This window comes from Drosophila ananassae, chromosome 3L (assembly GCF_017639315.1).
Source record: "Drosophila ananassae strain 14024-0371.13 chromosome 3L, ASM1763931v2, whole genome shotgun sequence".
NCBI lineage: Eukaryota > Metazoa > Arthropoda > Insecta > Diptera > Drosophilidae > Drosophila > Drosophila ananassae.
Window position 1 is genome coordinate 14,835,052 of NC_057929.1, and position 22,647 is coordinate 14,857,698.

Sequence of the window (22,647 nt, forward strand, 5' to 3'; positions counted from 1 at the left end):
ATTACAAATTAGATTACAAAAGGTATTCCTCTTAGGAATCTGATAATTATTGACAAAGATATAGCCATCGCTGGGAGCCATATAGGCCTCCGCAGCATCATTGTGCATTTCAAATTTCCCCCAGAAAATTTGACAAAAAATCTTTAAAAAATTATTTTATCAGATTTTGATGCAGATTTATGGAGAATCGATCCGCGATTCGTTTAAGGTACTCCGCTCAAGAATCGGATGACTTTTGACAAAGATATAACCATCGCTGGGAGCCCTATAGGACTCCCAAGAATCATTGTGAATTTCGACGGGGATCCCCCAAAAAATTGTATAAAAAATCTTAGAAAAATGTATTTCTCAGATTTTTATGCAGATTTATGGAGAATCTATCCACGATTCGTTTAAGGTACTCCGCTCAAGAATCGGATGATTATTGACAAAGATATAGCCTTTGCTGGGAGCCATATAGGGCCCCCAAGCATCATTCCGCATTTCGAAGGGGATCCCCCAGAAAATTGTACAAAAAATCTTAAAAAAATTATTTTCTCAAATTCTGATGAAGATTTGTTGAGAATCAATCCACGATTCGTTTAAGATACTTCGCTTAAGAATCGGATGATTTTTGACAACGATATAGCATTCGCTGGGAGCCAAATAGGGCATCCATGCACGATATCATGAGCGCTCTAGTTTTTGGCTCTTTCGAAGGTTATTGGTCCTTTAATTGATCTTTTTATAATACATTAACTAATTCGATTTTAAAATAACCCTCAAAGAAAAAATAAAACAGTGTATTTAACGTTTTGATTGCTTTTGTGCTAAGTATTTTATTCCATTTGTTATTTTGTAATACTTTTTGTCTTTTTGGAGCAAACAAACAAATTCAACTACATTGGCTTGAGGGGAGTTACTTAATTGGGTTTATGGGAGGACTAAAGGACTAAAGGACAAAGGGACTAAGGGACTATGGACTAATATATTTTTAATATAGCTTTCCATATCGGTTAACTTAACATTCTTAGGTCTTTTGTTGTGTTTATCTTGTCCGTATCTTGCTAATTAATTAAGGTATTTTGACTAACAATTAAAATGTAATCGAGGTACTATTTAAATTAGACATTTGCTAATGCTCATAATTTGCTTTTCATTTTTCTCTTTGTGCATGCAATTTGACTATTTGGGGGTATTGTTGGACCGCTCCTTTAGACCAGGCTAATACTAAGACCCTGCGGCAGCCGTAATCCGGCCAAGTGGATCGAAGCTTGTTGTTGGTGGGAAAGTTGGTGGCTGTTGCTGTTGTGGTGGCTTTGTGGCTCCAGTGGCGCTTCCTGTTCCGGCACCACTTCCAGTTCCTGTTCCATGTCCTCCTCCTGCTCCTCCTCTACATCCTCCTCCTCCCTCTGATCGACTTCTGATTCCAGTTCCTCTTCCCTTTCCTCATTGGTAACCGGATAGCTGAGGCAGCGTCGCACTCTTGTGGTTGCAGGCAGAACTTCGGATATGGCGCTATCGAATTCCAGCAGCACCTCGTCCTCGTCGAGGACTCGCGACCAGCGCGGCCTCTCTTTGGCGGGACTCATGATCTGCGGGGGGCGTGGCGGGTTGCAGGAGGTGGAGGAGCTATGGCTGGTGACGGGTGGCTCTTCCCGGCTGAGCGTGGTTCCCAGTCGGCGAAACATGGCCACCACCTTTCCGTCCACACTGGGCTGCGGGAATCTTTGGTAGGCATTGGGGCTGGGCTGGGCCACTGGCAGAGGAGCTGCCGCCTCCTTGACTAGTCTGGCCTCGGCCGGCTTCCTCCTGGGCGCCACACACTGCACCTTGCACAACACGTTGTTGCGCCTCTGATTGCTCCTCAGGTAGACGAACACCGACTGCTGACTCCGCTTCTTGGGACTCCGACGCAGGGTCTCCAGGCAGCACTGCCGCAGGATGCGGCTCATCCGACTGACCGAGGCACTGCCACTGCTGCGGCGGCTGCTCCTCCGCTTCGCGTAGGTGATCGGAATGGCGGCGGGTGTGGCGGGCACTTGGGGCTGAGGCTGGGGCTGGGACTGGGGCTGAACCCGCACCTGGGGCCGCACCATGGCCACGGGACGCAGCTTGGTGCGCTCCTGCTGCAGGACACTGCTGCTGTTGTTGCCCATGTGCGAAGGACTCTGGCTCTGGCTCTCGGCCTCATTGCTGTTAACGGCCTGCAGGGAATGCCAGTTGATGAGCCAGTTGTTGCAGCTGAAGCATAGGAATTTGTCCTCGTTCAAAGGCTGTAAGGATAAGAGAAGAGAATAGGTTAGTCTGGGGATCTAAGACAGTCTAGATCTAAGACATTGCGTGTCCTGCAATTACATGTCAGGCATGACCACAAAATAAACCTCCCGTTACGCCTATGCACTTAGGTGATCGATCCCCGAGCCCAACCACTAATGAGCATCGAATCCTCCTCCCAGCCAAAAAGGTGCAAAAAACTACATAACAATTTTAAAAACAACTGCCAGACCATGCAGGCATATTAATTACCCGAAGGAACTGGCCCGACCTCAGAGCTGACATTCCTCGGGTATCAATAATTTGCGGTGCACCTGCCAACGAAAACTAAGCGCCCAACGGCACACCGTAGCGGCAGCTGCCGTTGGCCCAAAAGGCACAAAAAGGCCCAAAACCAGTCGAAAGGCAAAAGGGACAATCCAAACCCGTTTCTCCAATCGCCACGCGCTCCGATCCGAACTGGGTTAAAACCAGGCAGCAACTATGACGGATATTAGGCACGCGCAGGCGCGACAGCTGCTCGGGGCCATTAGATAAGGGTAAGGGGACTGCCACAGGGAGAGGGGGAGGACAGGACTGGTTAAGGGTAGCCAGGATCAGGAGCGATTGTTTGCCTGCCTCTCCGATGAAAAGGTGTGCTCCAAGGGCCATGTGTAAACGGTATAATAATGCAAATTGCAGGCCAGGTGCAAGGCAGACAGAAAGCCACACACACGCGAGAAATAAAAAGGATACACTGAAAGAAAATGTTCAGTTTCATAAGATATAACTCACATGAGCTTGACATATATATTTTTCTCTGTGTAGCAAACAGCTACATTAGATAAACAGCGATTGCAACTGTCATTGAGGGCTTCAGGGACTGCGTGGGCGTGAAGCCTTATGGGGGTGATCGGTTGCCGGGCTACGATCGCGGCAGGTGGTGTGTATATTTATGTGCTCTGGGTACACATGCTTTCGCAATAGCAGTTCAAAGTAATTCCTAACTATCGTAGGGGGTGAAAAGTAAAGTTACCCTCGAGGGGTTTATTATAATTTCGATTTTTATAGAATATTTGTTCAGCAAAGACCCCAGCGACCCTAAACCAAATGAAACTTTAAAATTTAATAAGTCTTCCCCCCGCTCAGGCTGTCCTGACCCATTTCTTTGTTTTCTAATCCCCGGGAAGCCCTAGAAAGTACTTTCCCTTAAAATAGTAGACTAGATGAAGACCTTCGGAGTCCTGACTTTGTTTTCTTTTCAGCACTTCTAGGACTTCCAGGCTAGGACTCTGGCAATTTCAATACAAATTAAACATTATTTTCGGGGGTTAGAACTTTTCTATTTGGCATTTTGTGCAACTTAAGGAACCGGTATACCTTTTGGCATTGTCCTTAGATTCCACCACCGAAGTATCCTCTAATACAATAAGGAGGAAATCCAGGTATGCGAAAATAACCCAAACACAAACTCAAAACTGAGAAAAAGGTCCCACGAGGTGATAAAGCAGCAGCAGAGAATCAAGGAACCCTGATGGGTTGGAGGTTTCGAGACCCGATCGGCAAATACAGCTGTCGCTGTTTTTGGACAAAGTAGAGGTAGAAACCTATAAGGTAAGCAACAGAGACAGGAAGAGTGATGCAGAGAGAGACAGAAGGGAAAAGGTTCATTCACTGCCCGCAGAAATTGGAGCAATCTCGGCTCCTTGGCAAAATCCACCGCACATCTGCCCTTTTTCGAGCAGGTTTGTGGAGGGTACTACTCCTCAGTACAGGTAGTACGGACTGCCGAGTGTAATACGAAACCCAAAACTCACTTCCACAGAAACAACAAACGCAGGATCTTCGACCAGGATCAATTTCCCTGGCTCGTCATCTTCCGCTGTTGCATTTCCCACACCGCATATTAGAACAAGCTGTTGGAAATTATGGATGGGAATGGAATCGAACTAAGTGTCGGGGACATGTGAAAAGGATCCAATTACAGAGAGAATCAGAGAATGCGAGGTCTCGGGAAATGCACCAGCTGTCCTGTTAACAACAGGATATGCAGTTCAAAGGACAATCAATAAGTCGACAAATATTCAAATTATTTCTTCACGTGTGAGGCTGTGGCAGGGCCACCTTTACCTGCGAGTTCCTTCCAACAACTTTTCCGCCCAACGAAGTTCATCCCCTTTTAACCCAAAAACACACACACACACACACAGACACTCTCCCTGCCACACACACCAACACACATACAAGCAGAAGGCAAACACAGGAACTTTTCTCGAAGGACGTTGTAACGGTACGTACGGATGTATGACTCATCCGACGAGTTGCCCCAATATCGATTTTTGCATTGCGTCTGTGCCTTTTGGGATGAAAAATCCATACCTGAAACTTGAATTTCGCCTGGATTAGCTGGACGATGTTGGGCCCGGAGCGGGGCTCATAGATATTGATCGTCTGATTGGTGTGGCAGCCGCAGATGAGGCAGGTGCGCTTCAGGTATTCCGAGGAGGCCGATGGGGCGGCCACTGCGGCGGCGGCGTGCTCCGCCTGCTGGTGCTGATTGTTCGCAGACATCCTGGCGACTAAGCTCCTGGCTCCTGGCTTTGTGCTTCTGGCGAATTTTCCTCCTCTGGCGAGCCACTGACGTCACTAATGGTCACGATAACTGTAGTTGCTGCCTTTGATTTTCGGTTTTCTCGTATTTTGTTTTTGTTTCTTTGGGGGGTGGTGGCGCGAAATGTGGCAAACAACAAAAAAAGGTAACAGCCCGGCGAGCGAGAGCGAGAGAGGGCGGCTTTAATGGCGAGTAAGCAAGCAAGAGACGGCAACTGACGGAGCGGCACGTCCTTCGCGTTGCACGCACAAATTTCGAATGAGGCAGGAGCGGCGTTTCAAGCGCACATGAAGTGGCATTCAGCAGGCTCACTTACCGCCATCGGTTTCGGTTAGGGTTTCGTTTTGGGTTTCGTGCCTCAGCCGACTGCCACACCACTGTGCTGCCTGTGTCCTCCACTGAGAGAAATGTGAGGCAGGGAGAGAGTGCCACAGAATTGCCAGCACATGTTCACATTTAATAAAAACGAAGGGATAGTGGCGGGAAAGGATGATACTCAGATTGCCAATAGAGGGTCGGGTCTAGGGGGAACTACATATTTACGAGGTATTTTATTTATTAAAAGATTTTATTAGGCAGAAGATATTTTATTTAATTTATTTTAAGTGTTTAATATTATCCTTCCTAACTATTGAAGGAAAATGTTTATCCTTTTTATCTTGAAATATTCTAACATTGTATTGTCTATTGCGAGGCAGATATTAAAATAAATATTAGATAGATGTTAAATATTATGTTTAACTTAGTTGTAATACTAATATAATACTTCTTTATTTAATATCTAATATCTAAGTAAGACTTAATAACACTCTCCTTTACCCCTTGGACTCAGGACTTTGACCAGTATTTTGACCAACCACTGACCTATCTGAACTTTCAGGACTCGAGTTACCTTTTCCTGTTGGCACTTCTGGGCCCTAAGTGGACCCCCCTCTCAGATAATAGGTTGTGGCAGCTGCCGCCGAGCGACAAAATCCGAATTTAATGCGAACGGCTTCCTCAGCTACGACTTATCATTATGGAAGACGCACTGGCTCAATGTGTTGCATGTAGCATGTAGGCTGGAGATATGCAGCATGTGTGCATTGTGGGCTCATCAACAGGCTGCCGACTGTCGTCTGTCCATATCCCTGACTCCTCCGACTCCTCTGATCTTGAGGCTACTCCTCCAAAACACCGACGGCAGCTGCTCCAAAATACAAAAGGTGCGTTTCGGTTTTTAGTATTTTGTTGTTTCTTTTTTTTCTTGTTGTTTTTCGGGGCAGCTCAATCATATGTTCTCCGGTGTTGTAGCTCATTTTGAGCCGGTGTTGCAGCTTGCAACCGGATTTCATTCGTGCGACAGATGTTTCTTGTGTTTTTTTCTTGCTCCGCAGGTACCTTCTTCGTCGTTTTGCACCTTTTGTTTTTTTCTGATTTTTTTGACTGGGTTAACTGGCGCTGCTTCGCGAGTACTACGCATATCTCTGGCGATTTCTGCTATAGTAAACAAAGGAGTAAGGAGTAAGGAGCAAGGCCCTGGAAACCGAATGAATGAAAATATGAATGGCTGGACTGGCGGGGGACAGGAAGACCGTGGTGATGAGGAAAGGGAAGGGAAAGCAACCGATTTTCTAGCCATATGCGTAGCTAATTTCCATATCGACCTCAGTCCAGGCAGCGGAAGTCCTTATGAGAGGTAACGGTAATCAGGGATCCATTCAGATCAGTACTGAACCTAACAAAATTTAGTTTATTCTATTTATAAACTAATTGAATTTAGCCTAATAGCTTAGCTCCTTTCTTAACGACATTTAAAATTTCTATATTATATTCTGATTTAATAAAGTCAAATTAACTTTATTAAGTTTAGATATGAAGTCTTAGTCCCACTTTACTATAGAATATAAAATATTTCCATTTTGTCTGCATTTATTAATTTTACTACCATTTAGAACTATTTTTTTTTTAATTTCTATTTTTAAATATTTTATTTATTATTTATTATTATAAATACTTACTTTTAAATATTGAATACAAGTCTTATAATAAATGTATCTTATACAACCTTTTCTACATATCCTAGCGCCACCTTGTGGCTTCCATGCGCAAGAGAGAAATGTGTAGTTGCAATTTCCAACACAAGCTGTCGCTACTCAATCTTGATTTCTTCTACTATTTTTAAAAAATTAACAATAAGAATACACTAATTAAAAGCTTAAAAAATATCTTCAACAAATTATTTAAGAATATTTGAAAACCTTAGCTTTTAAAGTGCTTCGTACTGAATATTTCGACTCATCCATCGAATCGAAACATTAAACACGCCGTCTTTAATTTAAATATTTAAAAATATCTACTAATATTTTAAGCTCCCATTAAAATGCTTTTAAAATCAATACTTTCTTCTTATCTTATTTTTTTGTTTAGATTAAATACAATTATCAACAAAAGATAGTATCAAAAATTGTATTAAATTTTAAGCATGAAAGAACCCAGTTTATAAGTTTTTAAGATCAGCAACTCATAATTCATAATCTTAAAATTTGCTTGATGAAAAACTTCAAATATTTTGAAGAACCATTTTGATTAAATCGAAACCTTGAAAAGGTGAACTAACAAAGAGTCCATCTTCACAGTCATCACCCGCTGCCGAGTCCTGACCTTCTCCCTGGACTTCTGCCGTCTCTCGAATCTCTTCGAGACTTAGGACACGTTTCTCACGGTTGTGAGTGCGTGTGTGTTATCCCGCTGCTGAGAACCCAAGTGGAAACGAAAATTGGGAATTGTGATTTTTTTGAATTTTAGAATTCGCAATGCACCTTGGGAGAGATCGCGCCCCTTAGGACCCCCCATACGCACGTGCGAAAGTCGGCTATAAAATAATTGACTTGACTTTATAATTGCAACAGGCTAGCGGGTTCCCTGGCTGTTTGGTGGTTGGTGCTCTCGATTCTTATAGCTTGTAGCGGTCGCCTACTGTGAAGTAGCGGCATGGGCTCGCAACTCCTTGAAAGGCACCCAGAAACGCTCGCGATTGGTGCCGACGAGCAGGGTCTCTAGGGGATGGAAGGCGAGCGTGTAGCAACCCTCTGGGGTATAGCTTCAGCACTGATAGATGGATGGATGGTCGAAGGACTGGGACTGAGACTGAGACTGAGACAGGGAGTGCTTGGGTGGCTGCTGGGCACCGCTTCTTGACTCAGCCACTCTCCCTTTCTCAGTCCTCCGTCTCTCTCTGGGCGACTGCGCACCAGGAGTACCATTTTGTTTTAAGAGCTTCTGTTTTGATGGCACTTTTTGGGCCAAACAAACTGGCAGCATTCAGTCAGTTGCCGACTCTCAAGGCGCCAGGATATCCGCAGCGCTTGCCCAAGGATATTAAGCCCAACACCGTAAAACCAAAACAAAACGCTTTGGCGCGAAACGGAAGCCGGAAATTAGAGTCCTAAACGGAAATTCCTCAAAAAAATATAAACTGAAACAGTGATTTAAATAACCAATCTGGCCATGTCCCGACGCAAACAGGCCAAGCCGCGCGCCTGTCTCAAACGTAAGTGGTCAGAAAGTGGTCAGTCGGTGGTCGATGGTTGCTGCTCGCTGGCCGCTAGCCGGTGGGTAGAGATGCAGAGTCCCGAGGGGCCACCAACTGACATGGACTCCATTTCCATGAGTGTTCTGTGTGAGAGTGTGAGTGTGTGTCTGTGCATCTGATTGATTTGCTTTGATAAACCCCCAAAAGGGTGGAGGGGCCACAACATTACTCTGCCAAACTTTGCTCGCGGGACCACAAAATGTGACAAATGCAAATGGCTCGGCCTGCGCCGGCCCCGGCCTGGCCCACCGTCCGGTTGGGTATTTGTATTGCCATTGCTCCAGTTTGTACATCGGCCCGTCCGGAGCTCTGGGTCTGGGTCCGGGCCTGAGTCTGGGGCTGGGCCTGTGCCTGGGTCCGGGTTCTCACAGCCAAAGCCATTCCAGCGACCGGGCTGCAGCCCAGCAGCTTGCAGGCATCGGCCAATCCCAGGGGATCAGCACACCTAACTGTCAGTGATAGAGAGCGAACGAGCCACTGCTATGGGGTAGTGGTAGGGGGAGTGCTGAGGGGACTGGGGAAATGGAGCGGGCCAAGTGGATGAGAGACTGGGAGGCAGGTGTTCTGGGGCCAAGAGACCCTGAAAACCTAAACAAAACCCCCAGCATGAGGTTGAAACATTGAGTGTTCTGGTGAACCAACAAGTAAATGGATAAATAATACAAAACAGAACGAATTATAAGATACACTAAGATTAATCAAGAACTTAAATAATAAAACATAAATATAAAAATATTTAATCATAAACTCCTTAATGCATTTCAAATTTCTTATATTTATAAACTTTAGGAATTTTCATTATAAGTCCCTTATAAAAAATGAACCATTCCCTCCATAATTTCCCTCCATAACTCATACGCTCCGTGGTACACCCTCTCCTGTATAAGCGGGCCATAAAAAGCGTTTTAGCCAAAAACGCAGTTTGCAGTTTGAAAATTTTTGTGATCTGGCCGGTCGGGGTTAGAGATTCGTTTTTGGGGTTTTGGATTTCGGTTCCATTTACTGTTATGCGGCCGGGGCGAAGCCAAGGCAACCAAAGTGCCGTTAATTTTTAATACAATTTCGAATTGTGTCAGTGTAAATAACAGCAGAGCAGTAGCAGCGCCAACAACAATGATAACAAATAAAATTGACAATAAATCCAATGCACACATGTGCATGTGTGTGGGTGGTAAGGCTAGGTGGTGGGGTGGTTGGGGGGCAGCTAAGGGGATCTGGTCCGCTCGAAACCCCCAAAGACCCACACACACACATATGAACACATATTCCAACACACACACAGGCACAAATACAGAGACAAAGAGATATCCTCATGCTGGGGCATGAAAATTTCCCCAACGTATAAAAAAGCGAACTTTGGCTTGCTCTTTTCCTGCTTTCTCTTTCCCACTCTCGCTCTGGCCAATGTGTGTGTGTGGGGCGAGGACGCGAGGGGCGCGCGAAAAAAAGCACAAAACACAGAAAACCCATTGCCATGTATTTCTCAGGGGAGTCGGCAACGGCTCTCTGGCCAATCCCCAGGAGATAAGCGACGACGAGCAACGAGGCAGCCAGCAACAACAACAACACTAGTAGCAACAACAAACATGCGCCAACTCCCTGGGGATTTTTCATTTGTTGACGGCGTTGCCAGCCAGTTTGCATGTATATATGTATTTTTGTTTGTCTGCACAAGCTCTGGGTATATACTTACATATCTATATGGATATATAGGTGAAAATCAGAGCTATTTTTATTGACAACCTACAACAACACACAATAGCTAATGCCCTGTCATCTTTTTCCATAAAAAGGACATTTTCCACTTTGATGTTTGTAGGAACTAGTGGGGAACCTATCAAAATTATACAGTGCTAGACAAAAATATATAGTATATGAAGATCATATCAAATCACATAAGTTTATATCAAAAGTAAAACATGTTTGAACTTTGATACAAAACATCCTTTTCTTATATAATATTACACTTTCTAAAAAAACAACAACAAAACTAAGCAGTATAAGGTGCATACTTTTCGTTAACACTGTCTGCCATAAAATACTTTAAAATGCCGGCTTCTGTTGTGGAATTCCCATAGCTGGGCAAAAGGCTTAGGATTCCAGCTGCCATAAGTTGTCGTTGCCTTCTTTTGCTCCTTTCGATCCTTTCGCCACCCCCTCCGGCTGAATCCATACCCTCCCTTTGGATTCACCTCATCGTCAACGTGAGCAGAGGTCCTTGGAGTATTGGCGAAATATTTGCCATTGCACAGCGCGAAAGCGCGCCAAAAATAGCAACAACGGGGAGCAGGAGGAACCAGAAGGAGCCGGAGCATCAGTATCAGGACTATGAAAGCTGGAAGCAGTAGCAGCAGCGGGAATCCGCTGTGGGCATAGGCCATGTGCAATGGCTTCTGCTGGCATATAATGTGGGATATTGGCTGCGTCTAACGGTAACTAGTTTGGTAAATAGAATTTGCTCTGGGCGATGGGATGGCTGTGTGTGTGTGTGTGAGGGCGTATGTCTGTTAGGGACTAGTCCGGGTGGTTTGGGAGATTGGTGGGGTCGGGAGGCAGAACAGGGTCGCAAGGTGTCTGGGGATGTTCTAGGAGGCAACACTAAAAACGACATCAGCGTCGGTGGTGGCATTTTGACAGCTCTGTGGATTCCTTAACACTCACAACTACACACACACCCACACCCCCGCATACTCATTTAAGCTGTGGCTTTAAGGTTTTTAGTTTTAAGGGAAAATATAGTTAGTTAAAGAAATTAAATTTATTATGGCTTTTAACCATCGGTCTCCTTCTTGGCCTTACATGCAATTTGTGAGCTTGTTCCTCGCGTGGCAGCCTCTGACATTTATCTCTTGTTCTGCAAACTATTGATAAAATTTATTGTTGGCGCTTTTAACAACACCTTCGGGTTTGTTATTTCATTATTTTTTTAATACCACACACTCACACACACTCGCCAGCGAGCCATTATAAAAGTTGCAAGCGCGCTTTGTTTTGGCCAACTCTCACTCCCACTCCCACCCACACCCCCAACCCCCTATTCCCATCCCAGTACCAATCCGACCGATCCCACCCCCCCATTTCGCCTCCCAAGCTGCTCACTGGTGCCCTCTACACACGCTTAGTAGCCGTTTGGGAGCTGGAAAAGTGGCAAGCGTTGGGGTATTGGGGCATGTGGCGGGCGAAGGGAAAAGCGGAAAAGCCATCAGGGGGTGGAGGGCAGTGGCAGTGGCAACGGATTGATGGGTCAAAGGGGACGACGCTTATTATTACGTTTACAAATAAGTGTGCATGTGTGCTCTATACTGTACATGTGTGTGTATGTGTGTGTGGCACCGTGCACCTTTTTGTTGGTGGTGGTGTGGGCGTTTGGCGAAGGAGGGGGGGCGTGGATGTTTGAGTAAAACGCTTAAAAACATGCCATTGCCGAAAAACAAGTAAGAAACACTCACACACGCGGGCTCACAGCAGCAGACATACCACTTTTCCCCCCCAAAGAACCCCCCACTCACACTCACACACACGAACAAGCTCCAGAATGAGAGAGGGAGAGAGAGAGAGAGAGATGGCAACCCAGCGACCGAGTGCGAAATGCACTCTGGGGGGCTTTAAACAAAAATGAAAATCGCTTGCATACATATGGGCGCTTACACACACACAGAAGCTTGCTCAACGCTCACACATACTAGCACTTGAAGAAAAGTTGCCCTACTTCTTAACAATTAAAATTATAATCCAAAGAAATCTTTACCAAAGATAATTAAGCTTAGAAACATGCTCAGAACTGGACAGTTTCAGTTTAATAGATAAAGTTCTCTCAGAAATCCAATTGATTTCTCTCAGTGTGCCCATATCCTTTTTGGCTTGCACAAAAAGAACTTGACTCGCTGCTGCTTGCGTTGTTGTTGCGGTGCTTCGACAATTTTAACGACCATAACTGGTTCTCACCCTGTTCGCTTTATTTTCGCCGTTTCCCGCTCCCCGCCTCCCTACCCCTTTGCCACTCGCATTTATTTTAAAATACGCGGCACTTCCGCCGCAAACGGCACACAGTTGCCCGCAGTCCTCCCCACTCTTCAGCCCCATCCTCATCCATCATGCCAGCTTTTCATTCAGCACCCAATACCACCACCACCTCGCCGTCAAGTGGCTCCAACCGTATTCGACTCCTTTATATGGAAATAATAACTAAATGTTCTTGCCTCCCCTAGCCTCCCGCCTTTATCCACTCCGCTTCCGGTACCCCTTTTTGCTGCTCCCATTATGGTGACCATACCCATGCATAATGTTCATTTCCATGGCGATTCCTTGCGGTGTGATTCCGGCTTGTCCTTTTCGGCCATATATTTTAAGTCCTTACCTTCCTCGCGGTCACCAATACGAAATGGTCACGCGTCGCCTCCCAACCCCAACTTTCCTGCAGGATATCCTTCGGCTTGGCTGTGATGCCCTTCAGTTATCATTTACTTAAAAATATTGTAATATTTTTTAAAAGGATAACTATCTACTCTAACTATGTAAAAAATTAAAACTATTGTCTGAAGTTTTTCAGTTTTTTTTTATTTTATTATCCTTTTGTTGTAAATGATTTCTTTCTAAAGGGTAGCCCATTCCAAAGTCATTCGTCTTGCCCACACCTGGCCACACTTGGCATCACAGGTGACTGGAGAAATGTATGAAAAATTCAATTTAATTGCGCAATTACACATGTTACACATTTCCATTTGCTTCGGCTTCTGGGCTGCCCCTTTTTTTGTGCTACCGCTGCACCCTTGAAATTACTTTTGAGGCAGAGCACTTTGTTACCCCACTCGTCGTTCCTTTTATTTGGAGGCGAAACGACACCCACATGGCACCGGGTAGATGCCATCGATCAGGTGGCGGCTTTGCCGGAATAGCCGGCCAAGGAGTCTGAGTTTTGAGCTATTGGCTATGAAAGGGGAACAATAAAACACGGAGCGTGTAAATAGAATTTTTGGCCCGATGGCCGCCCGGGGAGTGCTTTGGCATAATCTGCATGATCCTGTGGATCTGGTGGTGGTGGTGGAATATAGCCCAGGATAGCACCCGATGTCTGCGATGTTTGTAATTTGTGCGAGTACTCGATGGCTGGGCAATTGATTAGCTTTAATTTGTTGGCCTTTATTTTTATCTTAATCTGGATTTCGGTTGCCATATTTTTGCAGTTGGCGAAAAGGACGATGAGGAGAACACTGGAGGCCTGCTGGAGCCCAAGGAGGAGCTACTGAGTGGCGATGAGGAGAACGAGGATAATGAGGATGAGGACGAGGAGCTCGGGCCCGATGAGGAGGCGCCCGAGGGAGGGGAGCTGGCCGCCCAGTTCGGGTCCAATGAATCACAGCAACAACAGCAACACCAACACCAAAGCTGGCCAACAGCTGATGAGCCCGTGGCCCCAGTTGCAGTGGCAAAAGAAGAAGCAGAGGATGCAGAAGCCGAGGCAGAAGAACTACAACACCCACGGGATGGGGCAGCTGCATCCGATGCTGCCACTGCCACTACCACTGCCGCCACTGATGCTGCCAATGCCAACGGACACTGCAAGTCCTCTGGTAAGTTTGACTTCAATTTGCATATTTTATTGCCTCTAGCCGAAAGATATATCCATCTATATATATACATATGTATATCCAGTATGTGCAAGGATATCTGTATGTAAACTAACCGAATATCCTCCGGCTTGGCCGTCGTCTTGGGCTTTCCCCTTGGGTCGTTCACATGTCCGGCTAATAACTCTCGACAGTCTCATAAATAGCAAATGTAAGGTTTTTGCTCCTGTCCTGGCTCCAGAGTTGACTCATCCAAGGCACAACCGCATCCTGACCCTTGGGCCCCTGGACACTGGACACGTGACTCGGTGACTCCTCCATCTGCCAGGTTGTGAGGTCTATTTTGGTGTCTTAACTGTGACGGTTTAAAAGTGAGGAATTCTCTGGGTTAATGCATTACCGTGAAAGGGTTCTCCAACAGGGTGTTTCATATTCTAAATGGTATATATGGTTATGACTCGTAACTTATGAGATATATGATTAACTGTTTTATATACAATGCTATTTTATTCATCTTGTAACCTGTAGGCAATTCATTTCTCCCTGTTCGATCCAAAACAAACCCTGTATGCCGGGCTTTTCCCCATTGGATCCGCTGCCTGGTCACATCAACTTTGATGTCTCCACGAGGCCCCATACACGCACACATCCGCATCTCAATTGGAGTGTACAAATGTGTGAGTGTATGAGTGCGCGCCATGTAGTCGGTATTCCTGTGCGTCATTGGATTATGGCACTTGGGTGTAAAGCCATCGATTCCAATGACCAGAGCGCTGGCTGGCCGGCCGTTATGGTCGCTGCTGTCTGACAATAATAAAACAAGCTTCATGTTTTAAATGGAACACACAGACACACACGCCCATGTATGGGCACACACTCACACACACACGAATAGGAACGTGTCTGTTCATTATTTGTTGCTCCTTTCTGTGTGTTTCTGGCCTGGACGGGACCGGGCCGGGCGGCCAATTCCCGCGGGTCAAGACAGCGGCATGGAGAACATCATCATCAACTAGAACCTAGGCGAGCGCCCTTCGCCACCCACTTTATACAGTCCAACTAAACTAAATTGAACTCTTAATTATGTTCTTTTAATCTAAAATCCTTAACCACTTGGGCGTATACTTGATTTCATATTTTGTTGCATACTTTTTGGGGACTTGTTGCAGGGTTCTATATTTTTGAGAATTTTAACATGAATTTTATTGGAGTTGGACTGTATTTGGAAGTCAATGCCATTCGGAAGGTTTGGGTGCCCTGGATTATTGCTGCCTGGTTACCTACCTGGGAGCTACAGCCTCTCTTAGGCAGTGTATGTGTGTGTGTGTGGGGCTTTAACCTCACTGCGAACTCTTCGGGACTAACGGCACTACGGAGGACCAAACTTTATCACCACTGCTCGCCTCCTGCCGTCCTGCACTCGCCGTCCCTTTTGCTCGCACGCGCATATTATATGACAAGTACACGCTGCTGCACTGCGTCCGTTTACTGCTTCTGGTGCTTCTGGTGCTCGTGGTACTGCTGCTGCCATACTGGTGTTACTGGTACTTCTGGTGCTCTTGGAGCACAGCTCGTCCTGCGAGGCCCTCTAGTGGGTTGTATAATGTTCTAAGGGGAAATCGAGAGGCTGTGATAAGTTTGGGGATCCGAAAATTGTCTTTCTGCTCCGTGCCGTTGCTCCTTCCATAGAGTGTTTTTGTTGCTTTTGCTGCGACGATGGCTGGCAGGGAGAAGCCCGGCGAGAATGAATTGGCCCTTTTGTGCGCATCACCAGCACCGCAGTGGCCCAACTTGAGGGCACTTGCAACAGTGGGGCAGGTTTGCTTAAAATTTGCTTAAAAAATTTAAATTTTTTAGCTTACTCACTTTGTTCTATCTCTCTCTCTTCTTAATAACATAATCATTTTAATTAACTAATAAGACCTCCTAAAGCCAAGGTGGCTTAACAAATGTTCTAAGCCGCCTAATTAATCTCTCACCTAGACCACAACTTTTCTGACAGCTTTTGACAGCCACAGTGCCCGCCAAAAGTCACACGCACACCCTTCTACTCTCCCCCAAAACTTTTACACACACACACACACATACGGTTGGTTGCCTCACACCCGCGATATTAATATGAGTTCTGCTGCTTATAGATTATATTTGTGTAAAGTTTTATGTTGCAATATTTTCGGAGGCGGTGGCAACTGCATGGAAGGAGGGGAGGGATGAAGGAGCCTCGACGACGACGACGACATTTCCACGGGGAGCAACCTTGGTGCGAATAAAAATTATACATTGCCATATAAGCAGGCGAGACGGAGAACAGTAGACAACAAGGAGGGGGTCTCCCACCTCCCCAAGGAGCCTAGGTGTCTCCCTTCCACTTGCTGGCCTCCCCACCCCTAGCCCCAAGCTCCCTCTGTACAGCCATCTCGGTCGCACTCGCAGTGCGTGCGTGTGTGTGGTAACTTTTGCTAGCGTGTTTATTGGTATGTTCATTGGGGAGCATCTTGAGACCGAGTGGATAACAGGGGGGACGTTGCGGTAAGGTGGGGAGGCAAGAGACATCTTCTTGTTGCATAGCGAAGTTGCTCATTTTGCCATTATTATTCCACTGTGTATTGAAAAATGAAACAAAAGTGAGTTATCGTCTTTGTCGCCTTGACTGCTCCCTCTCCCAGAGAGTCTCATATGTGGGAAAGGAATATCAGGTGAGAATGGTGGTATATTAGGTTTTAAATTATGACACTTTATGGAGTGAAATTTTTCGCAGTGCAGACTCGTGGGAGAAACAACAAAGCGGCAAACCCCATTCAGTTACCAGGACTGTACTTACTGTACTTTTTATCGATTGCGGTGGACAGATCGATAAATTTACAAATTGCAGCCCCCCGACGATGGTCTTGATGACGATGACCATGACCAATTCGGGCCAATTCCCCTTGCATACATAATTCATTTATCACTTCATAATTGCATCAGAGACATATCCCAGTCCCACTTTCCCGTAGGTACTTCTCCACCCGGCCACCAATGCCCCACTCTTCGCCCCCATGCCACTTCTGTTCGATTACATGCACGTCGACGACTGCCTTTATTATTTCGCCTTTTTTGCAATAATTTTCAAACAGAAACACACAAAAAGCATTTGCGCAACAATTCCCAAAGGACTTGCCGACGACGACGTCGACTACGATGGCAACGCTGCCAAGGCAAAGGAGCGCTCCGGCCGGGGCAGGGGGATGGGTGGTCCTGGGAAAGGGACTCGACGGCGTGGTGGGAGCAAACGAATCGAATTAAGAGCCACCACACGGTAGGTGGTCGCAGTGGAGCAGAGCCAAGCGGAGCGCCCGCTTCAGACTTTTTCCCACGGGAGTGACGCAGTCCGAGTTGGACCTGCTTCTCTGCCTCCCTCTCTCTCGGTTGCTTTTTTCTGCCCACCCACTTACTCCTTTTCCCCTTTGTCCCATTCCTGCCCCCACTGGGTGGTTATTGTTGTTTTTGTTGACAGAGAAGGCGAATCAAGGGGGGGCTACGAAGGGGGCTTGTAATCATGTAACAAAGGTAGATATTTATTGAGATTTATGATTATGATATTCTTATATTTCTATTATAATTATTATTTTCTTTTTATTGTAAAATTATTATAAAATAAATTACCATCTACGCCTCTGTATTCAGTTAAATTCATATTGTTGTTGTAGGATAGACCTCTTCTGGACTTTGTCCGCTCATTTTGTGGCTGTTGTTGTTGGTGGTGGTGGTGGTGCCTTGTAGGCGGCATCGCTTTGGGAAATCTGAGCGAGTGCAGCATGCAGCGGCCTCCCATAGTGCCGCTTTGCATGTGTATGTGTATGTGTATATGTGAGGGGCGGTGCAAAGTGGGTGGGCGTTGCCAAACAACTTCGCAATAATCAGCAGCTGCACCACAAAGCCCCGAAAGTCGTAAAGATGGCGCTAGTCGCATATGCAAATTTCGTTCGATTTATGGTCGCCACAAACACACACACACTCGCACATACTCACACCGATACTCTCACACACACTTACACACACATCTCACGGATAGCAGCTTCATTAACATGATTCGCGAAAGATGCGAGAGAGTCATAAAATTAGCCAGTCGATGCCTCATGCCTGACGATGATGACTATGATGATGATGAGGATGATGACGATGATGAATGCATTGCAGACCTTCGCTCCGATCCCCCAGCTATCCAGCTCCGCCCACATCCCTCCCCCTACATGGGAGATAGTGTCGAAAAATTTGCAAAACTCAAAGCAACAATTCGACGAAAGCCAATTTTGCGTCATGCGAAGTCGAGATGCATGTGGCGGAGCGAAAGGCGGCGGCAGGATGGGGGCGTGGCATATGTCTCCCCACAGAGTGGATGTTGAATAATCATCAAGCATCATCAGAGAGACAGGAGGGTCAGGGAGATGGGAGAAGTAAAGGGCAGGAGCAGGAGCAGGAGTAGGAGTAGGAGCAGGAGCAGGAGCAGAAGAGTCCTATCAAAGTCGCCGTCATTTCTACAAAATGCACATGGAGAAATACTTAGTACTTAATAGGAAAAGATCTATAAGGACCAAGACTAAAATTTATATTATAAAGATCCTTTTAAAAGCTTTACAAAATAGGTTAGATATGAGAGTTTTGAAAAAACCTCCTTTTTATTCCAAGTGCTTCCTGCGAAAAGAGAAATCATCCAGGCGCGAGATGCGTTTTTGGCATGTTTAAACTTGTCCCAGGACTTTGCTGGGTCCAGGGTCCGTCCGCCAGATGGAGCCAGCAGTCGCCAGTCAGCAGTCAGCACGTGCTTTCCAGACACACACACACACACACACATACTGCCAAAAAAGAGAAATTCGTAAAATTTTGTTTCCGCTGATGAAGTATTCCCCAGCTGCAGGACAAGGATTATTGGACGTGTGGCGGTCCAGGATATAGTAGCATCCTCTGCCACTGCTATTGCCACATTCCGTGTGCTTTATGTGTGTGTGAGTGAGTGTGCGATGGCATGCAAAGTGGCATAAAAGTAGTTCCACAGCCACAGAACCACATCATCGAAACGTCGCCGACATGACGACCCGACCCATCAAGGAAAATTCTCAAGCGCTTAGAATGTTGCAGGACTCTGGCCCCATCCTATCTCTTTGCTTCGTGTTGTGGCCCTTTTTTTTGGCGCGCGAAATTTCATTTTGTCATTAGAAACTAGTAAAAGCCAAAAATCGCGAAAGTGGCAAGAGCCAAGAGTGAAAGCCAGTGATGGTCGATGGTTTGATGAGTTCATGTCGAGGGTTTTTATGACTGGAGCTGGAGAGATTTAAGCTTTTCGAGGTGTAGTCTTAAAAGTTAGCTTCCATTTAGCCAGATACTTTACTGTATACTGTAATTACTAAATAATAATCCCATTTCCTATTCAATTTAATTGCTGGACTTTCCCTCTACACTATCCTTTTCCAACGTAACTTATTCCCACTGTCCTACAGGTAACCCAACCCCATTAGCATATCCCTCAGGGCCAGCTCCTTGGCTTTCTTGCCAAAACTCAAGTCAGACATCCACTCACGTGAGACATTTGCCGCCCCACCAGCCACCAAGCCACCAAGCCACCCAATCACCCAACCACCCGAAAACCCAGCGGCAACGTTGCGTATGAGTAACGACGGTAGACAAACTTTGGCGTCCCTGCCCCCAATTAACCCCCCATACCCCCAAAAGGAGCTCAGCACGTGCTGCCATCAGCTGTTGCCCCAAACTGAGAGACCAAAACAAGCCACTCTCTTAGTCGTGTAGGAGTCTCTCTTCCCTGCTCTTTGCCAGGACATGCGCAGTCCTGGGGAGCACTCTTCCACGCTCTTAGGCCAGTGAGTTTCTAGAGGGGGAAGCCCTAGTTGCTAGGGTATGGAATTATGGCACCCTGGGGCTTAGCATAATCAAAATTCCTAGCCTGTGGGGACCCGGAAAGGGCACCCTTTTGCCAAGAAGCCGAGTCGAGGTCAAGTCCCAGGCTGCATTTCCCTCTTGCAATCGGAACTAAAATAAGCTTTTCCACTTTCCACAGAGCCCGAAGACGGAGAGCCGGACGCGGAGGAGCTGGACCTGGACGAGGAGCTACTCAGTCTCAGCGGTGACGAAGACTACGATGATGAAGAGCTGCAGAGCCTGGACAGCTTCTATTCAGGTAAGTACTGTCTGTCACACACGTTCTGTTCGGTGCCTGCATTCCAATGCCACATTCCACAAAATAAATAGAACATACAGCATGCGTGCTGGAGCCATAACCATTGGAATTGGCGCTGGGGGTGTTATCCTGGCTGCCGGAGATGGCACTCCAGGGTGCTCTACACCTGTGCCGCGGGTGTCGTTTCCATATGCTGCGGTCCTGTGGCTGCCGGGCAGCCTAACTACGTTTTAAAAACCCCAAACAGCAATCAACACCAAGCAGAAGTCGGGCAACAGCATTCGGAGTCAAGTTGGGACCGGGGCCTCGACCCGAGCATCGTCCTGCCGCCTGCCACCTACCACTTCACCACCCCTCCTCCATATCATAGTCCTGTTGGTCCTGCCTCTCGCTTTCACACATCCTTCTTGCCATTTACGAGCTGTCGAATAGTCTGAGGGACGGACGGGACAGCCAGAGATGCCAGTCAGACATCCTGCCAGCCAGTATCATGAGCTACGACCCCTCTCTTCCTACTGCCTTCGTCCTGGCATCCTCTCCAGCCACCTCCCTACGTGGCCACATTTCTCTCTAGTGCCATTTCGAATGCTTTTTCTGTGTTATTTGTTTCGCCTTTCGGCGGGGAAGGTGGACTGGCCTCCCACTTTCGGTGTTTCTATTTTTTCACAACTTCCTCGCTTGTGCTTTTTTGTTTTTTGTGTACTCGAACAACGTCCTTGCCGGCGGAAATATCCTGGCCGGGCTGGCCTTTTGCCCTTCCCCGACCCCGTCCCTTTCATTTATTCATTCATTCATGCACACAACTCAGTCTTCACTTTTCCGCCAGCTCTGGGCTTGACTTTGAAACAGACTTCTGTCTGTGCTTTCGTTCTTTCTTTGGGTACACTCAAAGAAAAAGTTTAAGAAAATAAAGAATAAGAATAAGAAGAACATGAAATTTAGAATATATATTTTCTAAACTTGTATGCTTATCTTATATCAGCTCCCAAGAAACAACTCCTTCTCATTTTTCTTCTCTCAGTGCAGACAACATAGTTAGCACTCAACACTTGCCCGGCACATCCTTCCTGCTATTCATGGCATCCTTTCTTAGCCCCCTCCCCTCTGTGGGGGTTGAGCAATGGACCAAACCCCATTTGGTTACTCCAAGGAAATCTCTCTGGCTATTTGAGCACAATTTTGAAACGTTTTAGGTTGTGTGTGCGATGTGATTGCGGCAGCAGAAGGACTTCTTCGGCGGACGCCTAAATGTATGCAATGAAATGCAATTAGTTGCAATGCAACACACACCCCCACTATACTCCAAAAAAAAGGGAAATCTCAAGTTGAAAAACTTTTAGGGCTTTCGAAGTCACTTCATTTGTTTGTCTTGGCAAACGGCCTGAGACTTCCGCCACTCGGAAGGACTCCCTCGGACGGGCTTAGCCTGTCCCTTTTGATTTATTAATTGCATGTGTAGTTGAACGAAGTGACAACGAAGACAATTTACCATGCTCGTATGCAAATAGTTTTAGAGCTTCCTTTTGATGCGACGCAATTAATTACACATTTGTCTTACAAGACAAACAGACTCCATCCCTCGCCGCGTCTCGAGACCATAAATAATTGCCACGGTCAAAGGTTTTTGGAGCTTCTGGTTTTTGGGGTCGGGTTCTGGGGGTCGGGTCTGGGTTATTGCTTAAAGTGGCGAATTCTCACAGCACTCTCGGTATGGAACCGTTGCTTTCCCAAGAAGTCGTCTTCACATCATCAGCGCAAATTGCTTTACGCACCGCACACGGCGATAGAAATCTGTGTATTTTTTGGGAAAAACTGGTTACGCCGCCGAGATGACATCGGTTAATGAACCGCCTTTAGAAGTGCCACTGCCATGTGTGTGGTTTGGTCTGGTGGACAGTGTGGATCAATTCCACGGATGGATCCACTGTTGGCACGTAGAGAACTCTCCGGCTCTTAAAGATATCACAGCCACCGCCGTGTATCTAGGTCAGCGGGCTATCCTATCCACGAATCTAATGCGTTTTAATTTCAGTCTTACCTGCAAAATGTCCCAACTAAGAGTTCCTTACTTGTACTCCATAAATGCCATTAGAAAGTTTCCAGTAGTCTCAGGGGGTGGAGCTATTTGTTGGTAATAAAAAAGGGGCGGTCACATTTCTTTACTTTTCGATGGCGCAGAGATTTCTTCAAAAAGTTTCAAACTTTCTTCGGAAGCATGTTTGTTAAACCCACTACTTTTACTTACTACTTTGTGCTTCAAATAACCTTGTACTTTGAATAATTGTTAGTCACTACTATCATTTAAAAAATTACTATAGATAATTACCTTAATTTACTAAAAATAATAAAAGATTATTAAGATAACTCTTTCATTATAGTCAATGATTTCTTTAAGGTCTTCATATATCCACCAAAAAGTATTTATTTTTAGAAACCTTATTTATTAAGAAGTAGTTAACCTTATTTCCCTTACTATCCTTTGTCTTAT

The 22,647-nt window shown here is 46.1% G+C and overlaps 2 protein-coding genes across 2 annotated transcripts; one reads left to right on the forward strand and one right to left on the reverse strand.

Annotated features, from left to right (window-relative positions):
- Window positions 1-785: 785 nt before the first annotated feature.
- LOC6494214 (protein phyllopod) lies at window positions 786-5,236 on the reverse strand. The gene is made up of 2 exons (XM_001960699.4): window positions 4,615-5,236; window positions 786-2,255 (listed from the first exon to the last, which is right to left on the reverse strand). The coding sequence occupies exons 1-2, from the start codon at window positions 4,804-4,806 to the stop codon at window positions 1,194-1,196; spliced, it is 1,254 nt and encodes a 417-aa protein (XP_001960735.2). The 5' UTR covers window positions 4,807-5,236; the 3' UTR covers window positions 786-1,193.
- A 2,897-nt stretch (window positions 5,237-8,133) lies between these two features.
- LOC116654679 (coiled-coil domain-containing protein 96-like) lies at window positions 8,134-20,230 on the forward strand. The gene is made up of 3 exons (XM_032450127.2): window positions 8,134-8,378; window positions 13,604-13,990; window positions 20,040-20,230. The coding sequence occupies exons 1-3, from the start codon at window positions 8,336-8,338 to the stop codon at window positions 20,228-20,230; spliced, it is 621 nt and encodes a 206-aa protein (XP_032306018.2). The 5' UTR covers window positions 8,134-8,335.
- Window positions 20,231-22,647: the final 2,417 nt, after the last annotated feature.